At 33.5% G+C, this 20058-nt stretch overlaps 1 protein-coding gene across 7 annotated transcripts in view; it reads left to right on the top strand.

The window, feature by feature from the left end:
- LOC120776153 (fasciclin-2) overlaps positions 1 to 20058 on the top strand; it is a 269295-nt gene that overhangs the window by 239853 nt on the left and 9384 nt on the right. For 6 of the 7 annotated variants that reach the window (XM_040106699.1, XM_040106703.1, XM_040106700.1 and 3 more), the window contains 3 exons: positions 7742 to 7866; positions 10494 to 11984; positions 12076 to 12259. In XM_040106699.1, coding sequence (XP_039962633.1) covers positions 7742 to 7866; positions 10494 to 11984; positions 12076 to 12259 — 1800 coding nt within the window. Of the gene's footprint in view, positions 1 to 7741; positions 7867 to 10493; positions 11985 to 12075; positions 12260 to 18830; positions 19432 to 20058 lie in introns of those variants that run through there. The other variant, XM_040106705.1, reaches the window with a different exon arrangement.

Genomic DNA, 20058 nt, shown 5'->3' with positions numbered 1-20058 from the left:
CTTTCACAATTGATAATTTCAAAAAAGTATTTTCTTTCAAAAATACTTAAAGGCCAAACTTTAAAGTTATACATACTCTGTTTCAGTACGTATGCTGCACTCAGCCGACTGCAAAGCACTGCAGTATTGCTGACTCACTCTGCGTAAGCCGCCTAGCGAAGATTTATCATATTTGCTTTGCCAAAGCTAACTCGCTGCGAACGTTAGACAACAATAAACAGCAACAAAAGGAAACAGTTTGCTAAGAAAGTTCAAGTTAAAAGACAAACATCAACACAAACATGTATAGATATGCATATAAGCGTAGTATCACATATCCTTGGCAATAACTCCCAGTGCTACACACGCTTCCTGTCATTGCAACAACCACGTTTTTATTGTTGTTGCTGATGATGATGCTTTACGTGTGCTTTGACAGCAAGAGCGTTAGGCTATTGTGCACGGATTGCACGAATCGGGTAGACAACGCCTTTAAAGAGCGTGCAACACACGCTCAAACCTTCGTGCGCCTTAATGTATGCTTCAGCACTTGCCTGTAAGATGACAACGGCAAGACACTCATTGCAGCAAGCACATCTGCACACACGTGTGCAGGCATTTGCCAGCGAACCGCACCGAAACAAACAAAACTAATAGCAAACAAGCAACCAAACAATAATAATAGCAACAACAACAATATGCATAAATAACAATGGAAACTTAACGAAACTGCAAACTGCGCGCCTGCATAACAACGTGAAGGCGCTGGTGGTAGCTGCGGCTGCGGCTGCGGCGCTGGTTCAGAGTTGTTATTGCCGGCATGCACAACAACAATGCTTGCCACATACCGACAGCAAATGCGACATTGCGGTGCAAATTTAAGTGCCTTGTCGCAAACGACGCGCGTGGTCACAGCGGAATCTGGCAGAGTTTAACGCGTATATACAAATAAATAACTGTGTATATACTTATACACTAAATATACATATATTTCGATACTATACATATATGTATATGCTTCAATTTCTGCGCCAAAGGTCAGTTGGCAGCAAAGTGCGCAATCAATGCATTTATTTGTGCCTTTATGACTTTCTTTCACTGGCCCATTGTTGTTGCTGGTTGCCTTAATGGATCAGGGAGCAACTAAATGCAGAAATGTTCAACGGCCAAAAGCTCACCAGCAACGAGTTGGAACGTTGCACACACACTTCCTGCTGTAATGGTGGTGCAGTGCTGCCAAAACTTTGCTCGTTTCCTACACTCACTTTCATTTTGTTATCGAGTGTCCCTTTTTCGGGCAATAACTTGTATTGAAATGCCTGGAAAAGCAAATGGCAGCAAGCAGTAAAGCAAAAATAAAAAAGCAAGCAAACAATCCAACAGCTAGTGGCTTCACACAGAGCGGAATAGCAAAAGCTTCGGCACTGGGAAATCCGTACGATTCAGCAATGATAAAATCAAATTGGAAATTTTATTGTAGCAGAAAAAAATTTCCAAAAATTCGAAACGCGCCACCAACAACAAAAAAATATTGCGACCAAACCCGAAAACAAAGTCAAGTGCAGTGAAAATGCTAAGCGCAAACACAGATGTAAGCAGGAGCTTTGAAATCAAAGGAGTGCAAGAGTTTGAGCACATTTTCGAATATGTAATATGTAATATGTATGTAGAAACCCAATAAGTGTGTACAAGTTTTACAAATTGAAAAGATAAATTCTCACAATGACTAGTCAATTTCAGCTGAGCAAAACTTTTGCCTTTTTGCCTGCAAACGGTTTCTGTATCGCCTGCTTAATGGCGAAAAAGAATTTGATAGCGGGCTTGGAGGCTTCAAAATTCCAAGTAATCGTCCATGTTTGTTGAAACAAAGGTTAACGGAATAAATAAATAGATTTTGAGAAAAAGGCTGGTACTAAGCAGTTAATTTAGCAGATTTACTTACAAATTGCAGAAATAAATTGTGGTATTGAAACTTGACGAAGAACTGTAAGAATGCTGAAGAGCGCAAAAAATAAATGAAAATTTAAATAAAATTTAAATTACTATCAAATGCTGTCATATGTTGTCTGAACGATAAATGCAACTTTACGAAGCTTAAAGAAACTGAAGGAAAACTTTTTATTGAACTTAACGAATCTCACATCAACCCAACGAAACTAGAAAACTTAAAGTTGCGATAAATGCTACTTAACGAAGCTTATAGAAACTCATCGACACTCTTTTATGAACCATGAATTGAACTTAACGAAACTTACATCAAACTTTTTATGAACGATAAATGCAACCTAACGAAAACTAAATCAACTTAACGCAACTAGAAAACATTTTTATACTTAACTTTTTTTGAAATAATAAGTGTACAATATATAAAAGCTTAGTAAAACATAGTTAACAAAAATAAATATCATGTGCCAAAATAAAACAAGAAAGTAAAACAAAAATATTTTGTACAATAAATTGTTATGAATTATAAGTGCTCTAATTATTCAAAAATTTAATGAGTAAAAACAATTTAAAATTTAACGAAACTTCACAAAAATTGCAAATCCAACGAAATTCAATTTTTTAATTGTAAAATACTATTTATAAATAATTTTAGAAAATCCGGCTTTTTTAGCTCCGCTGGAAGAGAAAAAAGTTAATTTACAAAATTTTCAAGCTTTTTAAAACTTAACGAAACTCTTGAAAACTTAACGAAACATTTAAAAATTTTAGCATAAGTTTATAACAATTAAAAAGACTCAAGGAAATTTAAAAACACATTATCGAAAACTTAACCGAACTCCAGATAGCTGAACGAATGATTTAAAAAGATTATAGAACAAGTAAGGAAGGGCTAAGTTCGGGTGTCACCAAACATTTTATACTCTCGCATGATAAAGTGATAATCGAGATTTCATTATACGTCATTTAAATATTTTTGAAATACCGTATTTTTGTAAAGTTTTATTCCGCTATCATCATTGGTTGCTAATGTATATACTCGTATTATACAGAAAAGGCATCAAATGGAATTCAAAATAGCGCTATATTGGAAGAAGGCGTGGTTGTAAACCGACTTCACCCATATTTCGTACATGTCATCAGGGTGTTAAGAAAATATTATATACCGAATTTCATTGAAATTGGTCTAGTAGTTCCTGAGATATGGTTTTTGGTCCATACGTGGACGAGGCCACGCCCATTTTCAATTTTAAAAAAAGCCTGGGCGCCGCTTCCTTCTGCAATTTCTTCCGTAAAATTTAGTGTTTCTGACGTTTTTTGTTAGTCGGTTAACCTCACTTTTAGTGATTTTCAACATAACCTTTGTATGGGAGGTGGGCGTGGTTATTATCCGATTTCTTCCATTTTTGAACTGTATATGGAAATGCCTGAAGAAAACGACTCTGTAGAGTTTGGTTGACATAGCTATAGTAGTTTCCGAGATATGTACAAAAAACTTAGTAGGGGCGGGGCCACGCCCACTTTTCCAAAAAAATTGCGTCCACATATGCCCCTCCCTAATGCGATCCTTTGTGCCAAATTTCACTTTAATATCTTTATTTATGGCTTAGTTATGACACTTTATATGTTTTCGGTTTTCGCCATTTTGTGGGCGTGGCAGTGGGCCGATTTTGCCCATCTTCGAACTTAACCTTCTTATGGAGCCAAGGAATACATACGTGTACCAAGTTTCATCATGATATCTCAATTTTTACTCAAGTTACAGCTTGCACGGACGGACGGACAGACAGACATCCGTATTTCAACTCTACTTGTCACCCTGATCACTTTGGTATATATAGCCCTATATCTGACTCTTTTAGTTTTAGGACTTACAAACAACCGTTATGTGAACAAAACTATAATACTCTCCTTAGCAACATTGTTGCGAGAGTATAAAAACTTCATAAAACTCAACGAAAGGTTTTTTTGCTCTATAGAAGCTTTTGAAAACTTATCGAAACTTAATAACCTAGCAAAACTTTAAAAAACTTGATAAGACTTTATTACGTGAAACCTGTACTTATGTTTATTAGTGGTCTTAAGTATTATGGAATAGAAATTTTAGTCAGAAACGTATTACCTTTTCTGGAGGAAATTACAAAACTTAACGAAAAGCTAGAAAACTTAATAAAAAATTAAAAAAATAATTATGAAGTTTTAGTAAAAATTTAAATAATAAAACATTTTATAAACCCAATGAAACCTAAAAACTTTTTATCTTAGCTTTTGAAATCTAATCGAAAGTTTCGAAAATTAAACAAAGCTTTAAAGCTTATTAAGAAAAGTTTCCTAGAAAAAATAACAAAACGAATGAATTTAAAAAAATTCTAAAACTTAAGGAAACTCTAGGAAACTTAACGAAATATTAATTGAATTTTGTTTAAATTTTTAAATCATAAAACTTTTTATAAACATCAACGAAACCTAAAAAATATGTATCTAAGCTTTTGAAAACTTATCGAAACTTTTGAAATCTAATCGAAAGTTTTGAAAAACAAACTTTAAAGCTTATTAAGAAAAGTATTATCTTTCCTAGAAAAAACAAGAAACGAATGAATTAAAAAAAATTCTAAAACTTAAGGAAACTCTAGGAAACTTAACGAAATATTAATTAAATTTTGTTTAAATTTTTAAATCATAAAACTTTTTATAAACATCAACGAAACCAAAAAATATGTATCTAAGCTTTTGAAAACTTATCGAAACTTTTGAAATCTAATCGAGCAAAATCTAATCGAGCTTTTGAAAATTGAGCAAACTTTAATGTGAATTTAAAAACTTAGGCAAATCTGGAAAACTGGTAAAAATAAATATAATTCGTACGTTCACTTACCACGTAAACTTAACGAACATCTAGAAAACTTGTAGAAACTCTAGAAAACTTAACGCAAATCTAGAAAACTTATAGAAACTAAACGAAAAGGATATATTAAAAGTTTTAATTAAAATCTTAAAACGTTTAGACATAACGGTAGTCGGCCTCTTCCTTTATGTCATCGTCGAATTCCTCTGATTACTTTTCTTTTTTCTTCTCTTCCTTCTTGGAAGGAAGGCTTTAAAAGCTCTTTTCATGTTTAGTAACCCTTTCATTGCAACTTAATGCAAATTACCTGCCATTATGTTAAATCTTTAAATATATGTAAACTTAATATTGTAATCCTGCCTTTACAAGCTGTTGAGCCTGCCGCACACATCTAATTATTTGTAAGGGAATAACTCAATCAAATTACCGCCTTAGAATGGCCTTAAGTATCTGCACAATACCAACCAAATACTTATCTAACTGCCTACACAAAGCAATTTAAACGCAGACACAGATATTTACATACATATGCTTGTGTATGCACGTATGAGTGAATGAGCAGAAGTGTAGGTAATATGCCGTGATAAGATAGACAAATTGCAGGAAAGTATATGTTATACAAACACAAACAAACTACAAGGAAAATGCTTGTAACAGACAGGAAAGTGCCAGCTTGTAGAAGATTATATGTATGAAACAATAATCGCACACATATGTGCATGTATGTTTGTATAAACACAAGTTTTTATATTCTGCATGGCGTGTCGCCACCTTAAAACGACTGACTTCTACAGAATAGCTGCCACCAGCGACACCGAAAGTGGCACGAGCAATAGCAATAATAATAGCAACAACAAAAAAAAAACCATCAAACAGCCATTTTGATAACGCATTTTGTTATTTGCACTTTGCAATGACAACTGCTCAGAACACAAAGGAAGCCAACGAACAAATAGCTGAGTGAAAAATACAAAACCAACAAAAACGCAGACGAGATGTGGAAAATTATCTCAACATTTTAGCTTGTTAACACAACCAAGAAGCGTGTTGGTGCAACGACCGGTCGCCAGCAGGCAGCCACCGGTGACCGGCAAGTGGCAAGTGGCTTTGCAATGTGCTTTCCAATTGCTCCCGACGGCTGGCCGGACAGGCCAACTAAAGGAACAGTCATCAAATAAGTCGCTATGTGGCACGACAGCGCAATGTGCAAAAAGCAAAGTGTAGTTTTGTGTAAAGATTGCACAAATTGCACGAACGACATAGAAATTACATGTATTGTAAGTGCTTTTGCAATGCACAGCCAAAAATAAGAGCGAATCGATAAATAAAAACAAGAAAAATCGTTAACTGCGTTTGCACCGAAGCTTCAATACACTTCACAAACATAAAAGGTTGCTTAAAAAACTTGATTTTGATCGGTCAGTTTGTGGGACAGCTAAGTATAGGCTCTGATCCGATATCGGCGGTTCCAACAGCACAGCTTCTTGCGCAAAAAAGAATGTGTAACAAACGGGCGGACGAACAGACAGACTTGACTAAATTGACTTAACTCGTCATGCTGATCATCTTTATATATATGAATCTTCTGACCGTGTGTTTGTAATTGAACTGCTCCTAAACGGCTGAACCGATTTTGATGAAATTTTGTGTGTGTGTTCAAGGAGATTCGAGAATAGTTTAGATTCACAATTTGGTTCACTAGAAAATGTTTTTTTAAATTAATTTTTCATTTGTAATTAATTACTAATTTTGGAATGTTTGACCGATAGATTGCGCTACCATGGCAGTATCCAATATTCAAACCTTAAATTGGCGTAAAAGTGCAATAAATAAAACGATGCCAAAGTAAAAGGCGACATCTGTAGACAAGTTTTCAAAACGTGGACAGAGTTGTTCGTTCTTAAGTAATAAATTGGGTGATTCAATACATCTATGGGTAGCTATAACATTTTTTTCATACCTGCTAACTATTGGAGAGGGTATCTTGACAGGCAATTTAAAATTGCAAAAGATCTGGCATAAAATAAAAAACGAAAAAGCGGCATAACTGAAGTTTTGATAAAAAGGTCTATTAAAATTTGAGATATACAGAAATCTTTTCGAAGCATTGCAAGACTGATGCCATAACCTTTCTTAACGCACGAAAAGCTTTTTGATTCATTTTTGTTGGTTCACCAAAAATGCGATTATTCCTTAACTAATACTTATAATCTAACTAATAGAAATCATATAGATGGTATTAGTAGTACTACCTATGTATCAGCCACAGTAAAGCGTGGGCGGATCCTCTAGTTTATGTATATATTTTATAGGGTCTCCGATCTTTCTTTGTGGGTGTTCCAAACTTCGTGGCGAACTTAACATGCTCTATTTAGGGTATAAAAATACAGCGAGTAATCGTATTGCAAATGGAGATTAAAATTCTACGATTTATTTTATTTTCATTTTAATTCTTATTCCTTTTAATTTTTTTTTATTTGAGTTATTCATACATTTTTTTTACTTCTTTTTATAGTTTTCTCCTGTTCCTTTACTATGTATGTTTTTCAAATCTTGCACTCTTTACAAACATGCCAAAAGCAACAACAATAAATGTTGGCAACTACAGCTTGTGTTAACAGCTAACAAGCCGAATCTCAAGCGCTTGCTTGACTTTGACTTTTTAAGCAACGCCCACGAGCGCGACATCGTCAGCTTGTCCAGCGCCAGCAGCTACGCCGACTGCGCACTTACAACTGCCACACTACATACTACTAATCCGGCCACTCATTGTCAGCGCTGTTTGTGCGTGTGCAATGCATTTTGCACACGCTATTTTTTGCCAAGTTTACGCTTTTACATTTTGTCAGTGTGTGTGTGTGTTTCTTCCTTATGCGCTTTTATACTTAGCTGCTGCTGCAGCTTCTTTCCGAATTTTGGAATTTTCTCATGGCATCACTTTTCATTCGCTTTTTTTCCGTCTTTTACTTCTAGTCGCCATAACATGGACAAATGCTCCGGAGAATCAATACCCCATACTCGGTGAGGACTACACTGTCAAGTGTGAAGTGAAGGCCGATCCCAATCCAACCATAGACTGGCTGCGCAACGGTGATCCGGTAAGTAGTGCATAAGGATGTTATTAAAACTTCATGATTTACTTAGGAATTTCGACGACAACAGAAACGCTCTGCTATGCCATGACATGCTACAACAACGATCAAATAACGGCACAACTTAGTGTGTGTGTATGAGTGTGTAGTGACTGCAAGAGTAGTCGTAAGCAGCATCTTCCTTACGAAATGTTAACCCAAAGGGCACAATTTTTAAAATAAATTGTTGTTTTCGTCACCATACACACATATACATATAAACACACTTTGCACTCCATCGTCAGTATGTTAGCGCGTGTTGCAAGAACTTGAGTAAACTTAAATTTCTTGCTCTTAATAATAATGTTGAGACTTTGCAACTTTTTTACTCAGCACTTGCGGCACAACCTTATATAATACTTCGCATAGTTGACATATAGACACGTAGTACATACATGTAGATGAAATTGTCGTTTGCATAAATTGAAATTTAGCTTGTCACTGAGCACTTTTATAAGACTTTTACGAAACTTAACGAAATTGTTAAGTGTTTTTATGTAATTTCATGTTTACACTGTAAATATATATGCATATACTTTGGCTCCCATAGGAAATATGCGGAAAATTTGCATATGAAGAGTGAAATTAACTAGCATAATCTGCGTTTATGTTATAATAATGGATACTTATGGTTTAGTTAAGTTCGGTTAGAAGGGTATTCTGGTCTAGAAGCATGAATTTCAGGTAATTTTTAAAGTGTCGTAAAAAAAAGGCAATGAATATTTTGACTATCCATTTTTTTATCAGTTATTTGTTAATTTTAGAAGAGTACAGAAAAAAATTAAAAACTAAAAAAAGTAAAAAATTTCAAAAATTATGAGCTGACGAAGTGGGGGGTCTCTAAAAATTTCCACGTGACCATACCCATGATTTCAACCCTCCTAGTTATCTGAAACCAAAAAAAAAAAAATTATTAATCTAGAATAATGTCGCAATGGCCGGAACTACGGAAAAGTGGGAAAATTTTTTTTCACAAAATGGCGATTGCCTGAAAAAAATGTTTTTTTGGATCACTTTCGCTGACTATTTCGAATTTTTTAAAAATAATAAAAATAAAAATTTGGGGATGGAGCTAGTTCCAACCATAGACAAGCATATAAAGAAGACTCTTTAAAAATTTCAATTAAATCGGTCCAGTAGAACCTGAGAAATCGTGGGTATCGTTCCGAAAAAGTCAGCTTTGAGAAAAACGCGTTTAAAGTTTTGGAGACAATTCTAGTGAACACGGACGCCACGTCACAAAATCGGCTATATCTCCGAAAATAAGTCGAATTTTAAAAAATCCTTCCAAGGTCATATTTTTGAAAGTCTAAACTTTCAAGATATCCATAAAAAAAAAATCGATTTTTTCAAAATCCTAGACAAGAATACCCCCTTAAAAATTTATACTAAATTAAGAGTTTAAAGAATTTAAAAAAAAAAAAACCTTAACTTCCTTCGATCCGAAGCTATAGCAGGACGGCGATATTAGCCTTGAACTCATTAACAATGTGTTCAGGGTTGGTCAAGAAGTGCCTAACCTAGCTATCAACAGAAAGAAATATCTTTATGATAAGACTGGTATAGGTGCCAGGCCATAGCGGAATCGCAGGAAACTGTACTGATGAGCTAGTTAGGAAAAGCACCCTAGAAGCGGTAACAGTAGAATGTAAGCGGGTCGGTGTTCCCGTAAGCTTTTGTATTCTACTAGCTTGGTCAGCGCTTAGCCACCACCTGTACATGCGTTTTCGCCTTTGGCACGAGATCGATCGCTAGATGTCTAGTGATCTCTTGCCCTCAGTAAGGCTAGCCCCTCCCTTGTTGTGTGGCTTTTAACAGGCCATTGCACTATTGGCGTCCATGCTGTAATGCTGGGAATCTTACCATAAGATATCTGCAAAGACTGTATGGAAGAAGACGAGGTGGAAACAACTCAACACTTCCTTCTTGACTGTCCCGCATTTGGGAGATCAAGGCTTAAACATTTGGGGGCGCATATCGTCAGACATCCCACCGAACTGGCGGAAATGGAAATTAAACGCCTATGTAAAATTATAAGTTCGAACAGAGGAGTTATTTTTTTCTATTGCTTCACAAAGAACTATATATAGCAGTCAAAGTGCAATCTATCTAGATCAGCCATCTAACCTAACCTAACTTGATTCCGAACGTTCAGTTTGCATGACAGCCACATTCATGTATACTACGCTGGTGCGATCAGAACAATTCCTTTAAAGATCGCACCATTGCCTTGGATCGTACGGATAGAACTTATCAATAGTTGCAGTCTCTCAAAAATGCATGGAAACCTTATTACCTTATCGTTTCCATATAAGAGCTTTATGCTTTAAATCTCATATATTATGGTAGATACGAGTGTATTATATCCTAAATAAACTAATTTTATTATTTGGACTTTAGAGATCTCTTCATGCCTTTGTCTTCTACATATCCGTCTTGAAAAGTTATTAAACATGGACTTCTAAAAATTGTAATTTGTACATGTTACTATATTTCAACACTTCCAATATTAGGGCTAGCGGAAATTTAATCGTAACCTGCTTCTAGATTATCTACTCAAGTCCATTCCAGCTAATTTAATACATTCTTTACAGATTCGTACCGGTGATAAATACGTAGTAGAAGCGCACGGTTTGCTCATACGCAATGTGCAAGAATCCGATGATGGTATTTACACTTGCCGTGCGGCTGTAATTGAAACTGGTGAACTGCTTGAACGCACCATACGCGTTGAAGTCTACATACGTCCAGTTATTACGCACTTACCAACCACACTCGAGGCCGTTGAAGGTAAACCTTTTGCCGCGAATTGTACCGCCACAGGCAAACCAGTACCAGAGATTTCTTGGATAAAGGACGCCGCTCAACAGAATGTCGCCACCGCCGATCGCTTCCAAGTGAACCCACAAACTGGCCTACTCACCATTAATTCAGTTTCACAAGATGATTATGGCACCTACACTTGCATAGCCAAGAACGATGCCGGCGTGGTAGATAAGAAAACCAAATTGAATGTACTGGTGCGTCCACAGATTTACGAGTTCTACAATGTAACTGGCGTGAGTAAGAAGGAAATTGCTATCACTTGCCGTTCGAAGGGACGTCCCGCACCCGCTGTCACCTTCAGACGCTGGGGAACTGAGGAAGAATACGCACCAGGTTTGCAAGCCGATGATGAACGCATCTCTTTGGAGCAACATTTTGACGAGGAGCGCGGCGAAAGCACGGGAACGCTACGCATTACAAGTACCACACGTAACGACGATGGACTTTACCAATGTATTGCGCGCAATAAGGGCGACACCGCTTACAAAACCGGACACATAACTGTTGAATTTGCACCAGACTTTTCGCACATGAAAGATCTGCCACCGGTCTTCAGCTGGGAAGAACGTAAAGCCAATCTCAGTTGTCTAGCGCAAGGCATACCAAATGCAACAATCGAATGGCGCTGGAATGGACGCCCACTTAAGGAGGCTTTCGATAAGAATCTTGTCATTGTCGGTACCGGTCCACGTAGCGATTTGATTGTGCATCCTGTAGCACGCCAATACTATTCCGTCTACAAATGCATTGCCACTAATGTACATGGTAGCGCCGAGCATGATATGCAATTGAAAGAGGCGCGTGTGCCCGACCTAGTTGCCGCCGCGATTCCACGTCAACTCACCGCAACAACAATTACCTTTGATATACGCGGACCACCAACGGAACTAGGTTTACCCATCACCGCCTATAGCGTACAATACAAAGAGGCTATTAACCCAGATTGGTCGACGGCACTGAATCGTACCTGGTCACCAGATTCGCCCTACATCGTGGAAGGACTGAAGCCACAGACAGCTTATCAATTTCGCTTTGCGGCACGCAATCAAGTCGGTTTGGGCATGTGGGGCGTAAACCAACAGCAGTCGACACCCAGACGTTCAGCGCCCGAGGAACCCAAGCCACTGCATTCGCCGGTGCAAAATGACAAGGAAGAACCCGTTGTAGTGTCGCCGTACTCCGACCACTTTGAGCTGAGATGGAGCGTGCCAGCTGACAATGGTGAACCCATCGATTTCTATCAAATCAAATACTGCCCAGTAAGTTACACTACAATAAAATATTAGATGTGCTCTTGATATTAAATTTCCTTAACTCTCTCGCTCTCGCTCTCTCTCTTCTCTAATGCAGGGCGTAAAAATGGCCGGCACTTGGCATGAACTGGAAAACCAATGCGTCTCGCAGGACGTCGTCGAAACCACATCGTACGAGATGTCGCGTCTAAGTGGCAACACCTACTATCGCATCGAATTGCGTGCGCACAATGTGATCGGTTTCTCATCACCAGCATCGATTGTTATGAAGACGACACGAGGTGAGTCCGATTCTGCTAATAATAATCTGGGGACATTATTGTATTCGGCCGGTTATAATTCGGCGGCCGATTCGCCACATAAACACTACATTAAATTCATGACCACAACGAGAACAGCCGGAACGAGAACTGCAACAACTGCCATCACAACAGCAACAACAACTGTCATTGCTCTAGCAACAACAACATGCATAACATTAATTAGCATTGTAGCAACGATGTTAGCTTAATGTCGCAAAGAAAAAAACATACGAAAAAACTCACACTAAAATTTCGTAGAAACCGTAAACGAATTTAACGTTAAAATTTCAAATTTTACATAAAAGTTTTTCCAAAGTAATTGCAATGGTAATAGTAAACACAATTGAAAGGAAGTAATACGGACGAAAACATATATTTTTTTAGAGTAGCATGAAAGCTGAAGACACACCGTAAACTTGCGTCTAAAAAACTTTGTAGATTTGCTTTTGTAAAGGAATTGAAAATAATTGCAAATAATTTGCTTATATTCGACAATTAAAATTTGATTACATTGAAGCGTAGTGTCTTGCGAATATATACATATATATATAAGTATATATAAATAGATATAAATTTTAGAACAAAATAAATTAAAATAATGGTACTTTCTACAAAATCATTAAAAAAAAAGTTGCTTCAATTGTGTTTGGATTGTTTTTTTTTCAGTGTATTTTGTGATTTAAGATTTTCGTATCTAACAATGCATGATTTAGTTTTGAAGTGTTTAATTAGCAGTTTCTAACCTTACTTTAGTTACCGCGATTCTAGATATACAATAACAACAACTGTAACTTTTTTCCAAAAGCAATTTCAGTCAGTGCTCATAAAGTGCTGCCGTATCCAGTAACTTTGCAATGAAAATATTTATAGCATTTTTAGTCCCCAATACATTAAAATAATTAATAAGTAATTTTCATTATTATCAGGCATTAAATATTGAAGAGAATCATTAGTGAAAACAGGTGTTCATATTGTCCGTTCAAGCTAAAAATGCGTATTTAGCGGGAGCATTCGAATAAAACAGTTAGTTTGCTGACGGAAAAATCACAAAATGTCAATAACAGCTGTATTGTAGCAAAACATCTATGTCTTCTTAAGTTTCTTAATTCAGCGAATTGCGATTAAAAAGAACAAAAAATATTTTACAAAAAATATTAAAATATATAATTTTTTTTAGTTGTGCTCAATAATGTGAATTTTCGGTACACTTACTGTTTTATGAATTTTCCGGTCGTGTATATTCGCTCACTAACTCACGGTGAACACTCTACATATGTAACTTATTAAGGATTAAACAATTTTTTTTTTACAAAATTAGCATTTCAAAATCATTTATTGGACTTTAAGCCATAACTGTAACTGCAAAATTTCACTTAAAGCAATCAGCAACAGTTTATAAACCATTATACGTAAATTAAAATACCTCCATTCAAAACTAAATTATGCAACAAAAATACACTGAAAAAAATATTAAATACTTTTAACAAGCATGAAATTTAAGTGCAAAAAAAATATTTTTTTATACAAAAAGTTCTCGTGAAAGTAGGCAATATCACACAACATTACAAATATTAACATAACATTTAAAGCGAAACAACACATTTTCCAAATCGAAAATGAATTCGAAAAAATTGCTCATACACTAACATACAATATTATACCAATTACTACTTAATTACAAAATATATGTACTCGTATTTATTTAATTTTTATTTCTTCTCAATATTTTTGTTTCGTGTATCCCAATACCTTACGCAGGGCTTACACACTTTTGTCACATTTAACCCACGTATAATTTTGTCAGCATTTCATGTGAAATTTGATGTGCTCTCTTAACTTGAAACCATTTTTTTGTTAACAAAACTCAACTAAATGTCGAAGAATATCAATGTACCGTTTTCATATACCGTTTCTTATGTTATTGCTTGCTGTCTGCTCAAGTTTATGTAAAACTTTCAATGTTTGTCTGTCGAAATTGTGTAGTTTTGTATGTTTTACGCTCATTACTTTTTTATTGCTGCAAAAAATATTATTTTCTTTTACCTTTATTGTATCTTATAACTTTTTTTTTTAAATATCTTATCACCTGCTAGGTATTGTTGTTGCCAATACCAATGCCTAAGCGCATCAACATTAGTAATCTCAAATTGAATTCCATTACATTTTTACGTACATAATTGAAAGAAAAACGAAAAATTGCTTTGAAAAAAGTGCACTATTTTTAAGTTAGTTTTTAATGCTCCTTAAAAATACATACATACATATGATATGTTTAATATTTTTACTTAATATGCAATAATTAATTTAAATATTATAATACATTTTAAAGCTACTAAGTAAAGTGATTCAGTTGCGCTCAAAGTAGTATGAACTAGCAAAGAATAATATGTGAATTAGTGAAATGGCGAAACACACTGGCATTCAAAAGTATTAGAATTCATTAGTTTGTAAAATGAAAAATTAAAAAGAAAATATCGTTTGCATTTGTTGGGTGATGACTTGAACACAATACCATACATGAATCACAAAGAAAACTTCAAATTCAACAAAACCCATAAAATGTTACTTGTTGCTCCAGTGTTCTCAAAAACGGCATAATGCCACGTTTCCACCATGTCATTAAAAAATCCCTTAAGTTAGCAGTCACCGCCCAACAAATTCAATTGCTTTGCCACTCAAATTGAAAATAATTGGAACATTTCATCAAAACTTATATATTATCAGCCACTATTGTATACGCGTAAATATTGCATAACTTTTGTTGTAATTTATATTTTTGTGTGTGCATATTTTTATGTATTTTTATGTAAAAAATGAAAAAAATTCGAAATATCTGCGAATAGTTATGTGAATCTATATGAAATGAAGCAAAAAATCATATATTTAACATAAGTAAACCGAAAAATATTGGTTAAATATATTAACTTACTATCGTTTAATATTTATTAGGTTTCAGTTCCGCTCTACATATTTGCGCTCACATACTATCACACTCTCTTTCTAATTTGTTTACGCTCACTGAATATTTTTTTTATAAACATATAACTACATATTATATAAATACATATTTTTTAGTTAAATTGATAAGTAAACAATTTTTAATTTCATTTTTTAAATAAAGCAAACGATTATAATATATAATTAATTAAAAAAAAGTTAAAAATAAAAAAAGAAAACAATAGCATTTTTATTTATAAATTAAAAAGCATCCACTCACAGTATTTTTTGTTGTGCTCTAAGTTAGATCGTATATTTGACGCTCGTACGCGCTCCATCGCTCGTACTTCGTTCATACGTTGTGTTCGTTTAACAATCTTCTTTGTATGTTTGCATTGTGTGTTTTGTATTGTAAGAATTCAAACGTAATTTGGTGTATACTTTTATTTCTCTGAGTGTATGTTTGTATGCAGATAATTATTTTGTTGTAGCTATTTTATGTACCGTTGTCTACTCACAACCTTCTGACATTTTTCTCACTTTTCTCTATTACTTTATATATTTGTATTGTGTAGCTGTCTGTGGTCGTTGTTTTTTAATTTTCTTTATGCATTTTATGTACTATGTATGTAATTTGGAACAAAAATTCTTAACGGTATTATTTATTATGTGGCCAACTGTTTTTAACTAATTATTTGTTTGAGGGTTATTTAATATATTAAATTCGTAATATTTTTATAAATATTCCCAAGCAGTTATATATAAAAAATGCGGATTTTATATATATATATTTTATAAATAATTATTTATCTTTTTTTCGGTATACTAAAATTATAGGTACTAAATATTAATAATCATATTTTTATTTTAGAATTGCTAAATTTCGTATATCAAAATATATTTCACATATATTCCCAAATTTTTTTTTCATTTTGCTTCATAAAGTTTTTTAAGTATAATATTATTTAAAATCGTATATACATACATATATTTCATAAATTTTCTTAAATAATTTTTGTCATATTTTAATTCAATTTATATTTTATTGTATTTATTTATATTTATATACATGTATAAGTTATATTTATTTAAATTATTTTATAAAATTTTTAAACATCTTTTTCTCAAACTAAGTCCTCAGTAATACAGAGTAAGGGTCTCAATTAAGAATGAGAATATAAAACAAAGTTTTCATTTGCAGTAAGTCTATTTTTCTAATGCATATATTAGGGTAATAATATTAAAAGGAATTAATTATATAATATTACAAAGATCAATTCAAAAAATCGTTACTTGGAATGGGTTGGTCACAATAATTGAATAGTGTAAACTAGGTATAAACAACTCGCCAAAATGTTTTAAATGACCTCTCCTGAAATAACGGATTTATTAAGAGATATAATGAGCAGCTTATTGATATTTTCATCAAATTTTAAATTATACTAAAAATTACAGTTAACTGTTAATGAAAAACTTTTCCTGAACGAATTAGTTGGTAATTGGTAAAATGAAAATAAATCGCGGAGGGCTGTAGCAATTTGTTTAATAAGTTAATGAATTATATAAATTATTATATTGTGGAAACCGCCACGACGTTGACGATTTTCTAAATAAAATTTACGGACTTTGTGATTCTTAAAATTGAATGAATAGCTTAGAGTAAAACTAATAAATAATATAGTTGACTCTAATTTGTAATATCATATTTATGAAAGAAAAGAATATTATTTCAAAATAACTTTATTAAAATATTTAGATATAGATATTTTTCAAAATCTCAAATTTATATTAATTATTACGTAATCAATATATGTATGAGTATTATTATTCACTAAAAAGGGTATATTAAGTTTGTCGCGAAATTTTTAACACCAAAAAAGAAACGTCAGAGACCCTATAAAGTATATACATATGTATATAAATGAACCACACGACAAGCTAAGTCGATTGAGCCATGTCCGTCTGTCTATATGTCAGATCGAACCACTATAGCATATAGCTGTCATACAAACTGACCGACCAAACTCAACCATTTGTATGGAATTCTAATTTATTTGACGAAGTATCTTTACGATATTTGGCACGGTTCATTGTCCAACGCGACGGTACAATCTCCGAGAAAATGGTTCAGTTCGGACCACTATAGCGTACAGCTACCATACAAAATGTCCGGTCAAAATTAACATAAAAACTTTTTATTCGGTGCTGCCGAAGTTTAAGTTTTTTTGTTTTATTTCTTTTTAAGCTTTTTTACTCAGTATTTTATATATATTTAACATGAAACTGTCTATTATTCTATATATTTTTTTCTAGCAGTTTCTTGAATTAAGTCATTATTTCTTTTTTGTTAACATTCCCCCACAATTAATATGATTTTCATCTGTCGCATCATTGAAAATCGACTGATTTGCATATTTAACAAACTTACTCTATTTTCTTCTTATTGCAATATGTTTAGTGCGTGTTTTTATGGGTGTAACCGTGTTTATAACTAAACACCCATTTTTTAAACAGTTATTTTTCATAAGTGTTTAGCGTGTGCCATTAAGATTATGTGTTTTGTTATATAAAAAGAAACAGGTAAAAATGTGCAAATTTCAAACAACATTTACTACCACACTGTAAAATTAACAAAATATCAAACTCACAAGTGTCATATAACGCAAAAATAACAACAACATGCAAAATCACAAGTGTCATTTAAAACCAAAACAATAAATACTAATTAGTGCCACAGCCACATCCCGCAACGCCCGCAATTAAAAGCGATTGGAAAACTTTACGCATTGGACTAACAAAAACTGCTATCATAAACTCAAACTATCAACATTTGACATTAAAAATTAAATTAAATACAAAATTAAAGCTAAAGCTAACCACAATTGCTACCACTCACCCCATTAAGCACTGCAAGTATTTGGTCTCAACAACACTACAAACAAACTCAGCGCCCGCAAGTTGTGGCAAGTTATTGTAATACGCTCGTTTAGCAAGTTTGTATCATTTCGCAAAAATGAGATTTCCCACACAAATACGCATTAACACAATGACAAAAGTGCGCAAAGTTGTGCTGATGGCGCCATATCCGCAAAACACCGCTTTACGCACACTCTCTTCTCACACAAAAGAAAGGATTCCTTGCCAACCCCAACACATTCAAACCTCAACCGCTTAAATATCATACTCTTACATACACATAACGGTTTAAACGCACAAAAAAGCGACAAACATTTAACCCACTCACCTCATCAAGTCACAATACTACAACAAACATTGTAGTCTAAGAAAATACAATAGCAATGGCATTACTCACACTAAAACGCATTAAAAAGTTAACAAGAGTCGCAAAGTTGTTGCGTTTATTTTTGCTACACTGTTTCACAGCTCCTTTGTCGCTCTGTCTAAACTTTGTGTTTTCTTTACTTTTCTCTTCCACTTAAATTCACGCACACCTATTAAAAATTAAAACAATAACAACATGCTGCTGTCCCTTAATTAAAATGCTAACCCAAATTTAAAAAAAAAAAAAATTAATTAAAAAACAATTTAACAAAAAATATAAAAAACGCAAACAAACCACAAATCGAAAATGCCTTTGCACGTGCTTTTCTAGATAATCCCTATAATGGTGCGGCGACCAGCATCCGTGGCAAAGCGACACACGCACAAAAGTGGCAACATTGCATACTCCTAATTGCGCTGGCGACTATTGCAACGTACGCGTGGCCACAACAACAACAGCTGCTGAAAATTGGCAACATGCCGCGGACCACAGTGACGGTGAATTAGATTAGCACCGCCGTTTACTAAGCTGGGCAAGCGCTTAGCTGGCCAGAACTGGAGTAGATGCAGTAATGTAGTAGTAGAAATTGAAATAAAGCAACTTGTAAATAAAAGTAGATAAACGCGTACATACTTAAATATACCACTTATGTCCTTCCATATAAGACTTATGTGTATGTTGCTTCAATCTGTATTCCAATTTACTGTACAAAAAATAACAAACCGAAAAAATAGTAAAGGCCAAATGAAATATTAGACAGCTTTTATATTATAATTGGTATTTGTGCAATGAATATAAAAACATAAAAAATTAAATATTTTAACAATGTGTGCTTCTACTGTTACCTTTCAGCAAGTATTTTGCGTTATTGAAATAAATAGTAAAAAATATTGTACAAACTAACAACAATTTAATAAAGCAATATAAGCTTCACTTGTATATACATATACATTAGTAAATTTTTCTTCATATAGCGTGAAATTTAAAAAAAAAAACCTTGTTATACGCTGGTTATTTACTTAAACACAACATTGTTATTAATTAATTTTAATACTTATATGCCTTCGGCTCTAAAACGCGCGCATTTATTTACTGAAAGCAGACGGAAATTTTAAAAATACAATATAACAAATCCATATTCACTTAAAGTAAACCTAGCAATAGTTTTTATGTACATACATACATATATATATATATACTATATGTAATTCTAAACTAAAATAAAAGGTCAACATTGGAGTAAACGAATTTTTGTTTATTATTTTTTATTATATTTTTTGAGATGCATAACCATTATAGTCTTTCAATTATTATTTTATTATTTAATAACTGGAATATTATTTTTTAACCTCAATAGAAATACTTATTTTTTATTAATTATTATTTTTTTCAATTATGATTATTTCTACTTTTTTAAATAGTTTTTTAGTTGCATAAAAATTTTACTTTTGAATTAATATTTTTTATTTATTAAATAACATTATATTTTAACTTAGAACTTTTTAATATTTTCATTTTTATCCGTTTATATATTTATATTTCTTTATTATCAGAACAT

Source organism: Bactrocera tryoni, chromosome 4 (genome assembly GCF_016617805.1).
Source record: "Bactrocera tryoni isolate S06 chromosome 4, CSIRO_BtryS06_freeze2, whole genome shotgun sequence".
Lineage (NCBI taxonomy): Eukaryota > Metazoa > Arthropoda > Insecta > Diptera > Tephritidae > Bactrocera > Bactrocera tryoni.
Note: the sequence above shows the minus strand (reverse complement) of the source record. Positions and strands in the feature narration are given on the sequence as shown.